Source organism: Callithrix jacchus, chromosome 5 (assembly GCF_049354715.1).
Source record: "Callithrix jacchus isolate 240 chromosome 5, calJac240_pri, whole genome shotgun sequence".
NCBI lineage: Eukaryota > Metazoa > Chordata > Mammalia > Primates > Cebidae > Callithrix > Callithrix jacchus.
In genome coordinates, this window is record NC_133506.1 from 146,431,858 (window position 1) to 146,437,857 (window position 6,000).

General features: G+C 39.7%; 1 protein-coding gene across 1 annotated transcript; it reads right to left on the reverse strand.

Moving 5' to 3' along the window:
* Positions 1–4,253: 4,253 nt before the first annotated feature.
* Positions 4,254–5,405, reverse strand: LOC100411179 (testis-specific chromodomain protein Y 1-like). The gene has a single exon (XM_017971766.4). The coding sequence runs from the start codon at positions 5,144–5,146 to the stop codon at positions 4,271–4,273; it is 876 nt and encodes a 291-aa protein (XP_017827255.1). The 5' UTR covers positions 5,147–5,405; the 3' UTR covers positions 4,254–4,270.
* Positions 5,406–6,000: the final 595 nt, after the last annotated feature.

The window sequence follows — 6,000 nt, forward strand, 5'->3', positions numbered from 1 at the left end:
AGAAACTCCCTACTCTGTCTTCTTTCTCTCCCAGCATCGTAAATAATTGACCTCCAGGGCTTCACCGCTTCCTTCATTCTCTGGTCCCCGGAACTGGCCCAGCACAGGAGCCGGCTTGCTGGTCACGAAGAAGCTTCATTGCCTGTGGTCGTTCTTTCCCGGGCCTCCTGCTGATCAGCAGTGGGGTCTCCTGGGGATCATGGTGCTTAGGGAGCATCTGGAAGGCTCCTGGGATGGTGGCCCTGGAGATGGAAGAGATGAGCATGGAGTAATTGGAAGGCGGTTAGACTGGGAAGTTGTGTAGGGAAGAGAGCTGAGGATAGGGGCTGGGCTGGGTGCTAAGGAAGCCCTAACGGGAAGCTGAGCTGTAAGCCAACATCCTCTTCCCTCACCAGTAGGGAGGGCATAGTTGAGAGAGTCATGAGTGTCATTATTTTGCAGGCAGGGGCAGAAGTCCTGAAGTATTAGACAGAACACTGGGTAGAACATTAAACAAACTTAGGTGGATGTGGAGAGAATGGTATCTGTGGTTTTTTTTTTTTTTTTTTTTTTTGAGAAAGAGCCTCACTCTGTTGCCAGGCTGGAGTGCAGTGGCACAATCTTGGCTCACTACAACCTCTACCTCTCAGGTTCAAGCGATTCTCCTGCCTCTTGAGTAGCTGGGACTACAGGCACACACCACCTAATTTTTGTATTTTTTAGTAGAGATGGGGTTTCACCATGTTGGCCAGAATGGGCTCGATCTCTTGACCTCCTGATCCTCCCACCACAGCCTCCTAAAGGGCTGGAATAACAGGTGTGAGCCACCATGCCCGGTCTGGCTGGTATCTATGCATTTTGTCCAGTAGTTTTGCTTTACCTCTGAGGTGTCATGGCCCGTGCAGGAATTTACTTCCATCCTCATGAGAGAGATGGGACTGCAGCTTCCCCCACCCACTTCACCTCCCTCCTCCATCCCTGCCCCAGTGGGAAAATCTGTTTCTGAAACCCGCATGCTTCCACTGCTGGCACTTGTTCTCCTTCTGGTCATGGCTCAGTCACTGATTCTGCTTTAAAACTCTTGCTGGTCATGGAAAAACATGCAGAATGATTTAATTAATGTTGCAATCAGTATCATTCTGGAGAAATGGATGCGATCCAAAACAGCTAAATTGTACATCCTGCAAACATTCTGTACTTCACATGCAACTCATGAGAAGCAAACTCGAATAATGGAAAAATAAGTCAATTATAATAGAAGAAAATAAATTTGTTTTGCTTGTGATTAGGCGAAGGGCACAGTGGAAGTTCTAAAGTTTATTAATATCTGTTTAGAGGAATGGATTAAATAAATACCGAGGAAGGCAGTGGGAAACAAGAGAGCAAATAAAAAAGACAAGATGACTCTTTAGTCATAAATTGGGGCTTGAATTGCTTTTTTGCTCCTCGTATATGTTGCAATTTCAACTTATTATTATGCCAAGTTACCAATTCAAATTTACAATGCAAATATATTTTGTGTGATTAATATACCATTATTACCATTTACTCTCTCTCCAAAAGGTGGAACATTTTGAAAGACTTTGTTAAAATTAGTCTCATGGTACTCTGGCACTTAGGAAGAAAGGTGTGCTATGAAAAAAAAGATTATTTTCCAGACATCATTAATTGAGCTAGGGCCCTAGAAAAAAATTAATCTATGTAAGTGATGATTTGGCTGCAATCGCAAAGCAGTTTCAGCATAACAGAGTAGAAATGTGCCTGTCTTGGACGAAATGTTTAGAAGCCTCCCAGTTCTGGATTTCCTGTGTACTTCTCCCCTAGTAGAAAAGCAGCTCTGTTAGGATTTGAGTAAATCCTCATTTGTCTTCAGCTCCGTAGCACCTGTTCAAGTGTCCAGTACACAGCAGGATCTTCACAAATACTGACTAAATTGAACTGTTAGAAATATTGGCTGGGCACAGTGGCTCACACCTGTAATCCCAGCACTTTTGGAGGCCGAGGCAGGTAAATCACCAGGTCAGGAGTTCAAGATCAGCCTCACCAACATGGTGAAACCCCATCTCTACTAAAAATTCAAAAATTAACTGGGTGTGGTGGCGTGCCCCTGTAGTCCCAGCTACTCTGGAGGCTGAAACAAGAGAATTGCTTGAAGCTGGGAGACGGAGGTTGCAGTGAGCTGAGACTGCACCATCGCACTCCAGCCTGGTGACCGAGCAAGACTCCATCTCCAAGAAAAAAGAAAAGAAAAAGAAATATTGGAGTCCCTAAAATTATTTTTGTATTGTTCATGAGTACAGGGGTGTGCTAGTCAGGGTTCTTTAGAGGGACAGAACTAATGGAACAGATACACACACACACACACACACACATACATACACACACACACATATACACACACGTATATATACATATATACATATATATATGTGTATATATATATGTAAAGGGGAGTTTATTAACTCTCACAATCACAAGGTCCCACAGTAGGCTGTCTGCAGGCTGAAGAGCAAGGAGAGACAGTCTGAGTTCCAAATGAAGAACTTGGAGTCTGATGTTTGAGGACAGGTGATAGTACTGGAGCACGCTTCTCTCTCTTTTGTTTTTATTCACTTCAATATTTTATATCCTGTGACTTTAATTTGTCTTTGCATCTAAAGTGTGTGTGTAGTAAACACCATATATTTAAATGTAGAATATTTTTTATCTGTTCCCCAATTATTTTTTTATTATATAATGAAAGAAAACTATGTTTGTTTAAAATAATCACAAATAATTTTATTTTGTCATTTTTCTGCATGTTTTTTACACACTATTATTTCTGACTGTTATTTTCTGTGTTTCCTTGCTACTTTTGTACTGGAATAATTAAATTTTTATAATTTTTGTGAATATTTTATATACCATCTGTGAGTGTTTATAGGTGCTTGTGCCAAAAATATTATTTAACCAGTTATTATAGGTGATAAGAAAAAATAATGAACCTGCTATAAAAACCTTAGAGAATGTAGAATGTATACACAGTTAAACCTAGCGCATTACAAGGTAACTCTGGTTTTGTTTTAACAAAGAAACTGATGGCATTTTGCCTCTACCTTAGACATTTACAGGAAACTTTGAACTTCAGAAAGATAATTTAGGGTATCTGGCTGAAGAAATTTCTAAGCAGCATAGCATTTAATTTGCCATCAAATAATACACGTAAAATTCCACACATGACTCCTTCGTTTTGTTTATCGACTTTCGTATTTTTATATCTCTATAACACTATAAAGATGACAGTTTAGATTTTCATAATCTGATACTTATTTCCAGAAATGCTTCTGCCTTTGTAATAATTGCAAGCATCTTACTGTTAAAGGCATTTAATTTCATAATTGGAGCAAATTTGAAAAATTCTGTACTGACTATGAAAAAAATTCAGGAGAGAAATACAACCTGGCTACAGAAAGTTCTATAAATTTCCAGGAGCTGAGTGTTAATTATCAAGATCATGATAAAAGTGTCTCCAGGCCATGTCAAAGGTCTTCACAACAGCCCGTACTGTAACAGGCCCACAATCTCTGAAGAAAAATGGTGGTTTGTTGTACCTGGCCCAGGGTTCCATTCTGCGTGAAAACTAGAGATTTTGTTTTCTTTGTTTTAAGCAACTCTAGCTTTGGCACAATTAGGACATTGTAGATTTTGGGCTTTGCATCAAAGGGTGGAAGCTCCAAGCCATAGCAGGTTCCATGTGTCATTGAGCCTGTGGCCACACAGATTACATAAACTGAGGTTTGAAAATTTATGTTTAAATTTCAGAAGATATATGGAAATCCCTGGCTGTAGAAGAAAATATTTTCTGCCGAAGTGAGGCCCTCATAGAGAACCTCTTCTAGGGCTGTGTGGGGAAAAAATGGGTTAGGAGCTAAGACACATAGTTTCTACTTTAGCATTGCCTAGGGGATCTGTGAAAAGAGGACTACTGTCTTGCTGATTCTAATATGGTAGATCCACCAACAGCTTGCACTGTGCCTGGAAAAGCCACAGGTAAAGAGCTGCCCAACTCTACATGAATTCATCTTTTCATCAGTGTGACTTTGATGTGAGATATGGAGTCAAAAATGATCATTTTGGAACTTTATAGCTTGATTGCCTGACTGGATTTGGGACTTGGATGGTTTTAGTTCAGTTCACAAGCATTAATGATGTGTGAACTTTTCTCAAGCTCTGAGGATGGATTAGTGCATCTTAAATCTAATAATGAATTCTGCTCAGCATAGTTCAGTGTCAAGAGCAGACTAACTGAGAATCAAAACGTATGAATTTTGTTTTGCACATACTTCAACATGTATTCCATTCCTTGTGCTGATACCCAGATTTTCTTCAGGACCTCACACTCTCTCTCATTGACCTGTTTCAACTCTATCTTCATGTTATAGCGCACAAGAGCTTTGGAATTCTCCAGAACAAATGAATTGCATGAAGTGATTTCCTGAATTCGAACCATAACTTCTTGTGTGAAAGATTTAGGCCCAAACACCTGAGAGACAAGGCCTTTCGCACATGCTTCTTGGGCATGTATCTTCCACCCATTGATCAACGTTTCGTTGGCAGCTGCTCTACCCATTATTTTTGGAAAAGTAATTGTGGAACAGCCACCTGGACTCTGCCCAAACCTTGTGTAAGGGGTTTGAAACCAAGCCTTCTCATTAGCCCAAACCACATCACAGAGAGGCAGTATAGATGCACCTAGTCCAATGGCTAGGCCATTGACTGATACGATGATAGCTTTCTGAAACTCAATAAAAGAATTCACAAAGTTTTTGATGGTGTCCACTAGTTTAACACTAGCTCTTTTTCTATTATATTTTAAATGCTTCACAAAGTTATCGAAATCAAGACCACAGCAAAAGACACTGCCAACTGCACTGAGCAGCACAAACTTACTGTCATCAACAGCCGCTCTATCCAGAGCACTCTGTATTTCATTCATTACCTCTCTATTCAAGGGGTTCTTATGTGTTGATCTGGTTGATAGTAAGATCTGAGTGAAACCATCTTTCTTCCTCACCACAATGTCTTTGTATGTGCTGGCACTTTTCATCAGCCTCACGCTGAAATGCACCCTCTTGTCAAAACGCTGGTCTCTTCCATCATCCATGACTTTTCTCTTTTTACCTCTCATAGTTGAACAGATATTGGTGTTTGTTTTTCGATTTGCTGTTAACAAATCTGTAAATGGTACTGCGTCCACTGCTCTACCAATTGCTGAGCACAAATAAGTCTCTCCCACTTTCTATGCCCTCTTGGGGTAGAAGTTGTTTGAAGCAGCAGTTATAGTATGTGATTTGTCTCTCTGTGCTTACTCCCTGGTAGGACACTTCAGGCATTGACCCAGGGTGCCTCTATGCAGGGTTAGGTAACCTCAAGAGAAAGCAGCTGAGTCCATGGCTTCCACTCCCTTGTTTAATGTAGAAAGCTTTCTAGGGAACCGTAACTATTTCCTTTGTGGTTCCTATAACAACTAAATTTAACATTCTAAAGTTATAAAACTTATGTCACACTAGTTTTTCTTCAGTAACACACTAGAATTACAATTTTTATACTTCAATGCCCGTCATCTCACTTATTGAGTTCTCAGATTTACTTTTGCATGCATTTTGTGTCAAAAATGAAAAAAAGCAATAGTTGTTTAAAGTACCTCTGACTTTTTAAATTGGGTAAGAAATCGTGTAGTTGTGCATGAATAAAACATTTTATTGCTTCTATAATTGCCCATGTATGCATCTTAACAATCACCTTTATTTTTTTTTACAACTGTCTAGTGTTCTTTTATTTCATCCTATGTAATTCATGAAGGATTTTTCTAAATTCCGTCTAGTTTCAACAAACTTTCACAGCATTAATCTGGGGATGTCACAATTGTTAGAGAGTTGTTTTGGCATAAGATTTCTGTTTGTAAGGTTTTTTATGTCAACACTCAGAATATACTGGCCCAATGCAATTTTGCTTTTCATTACAGCACCTGGAATAGATACG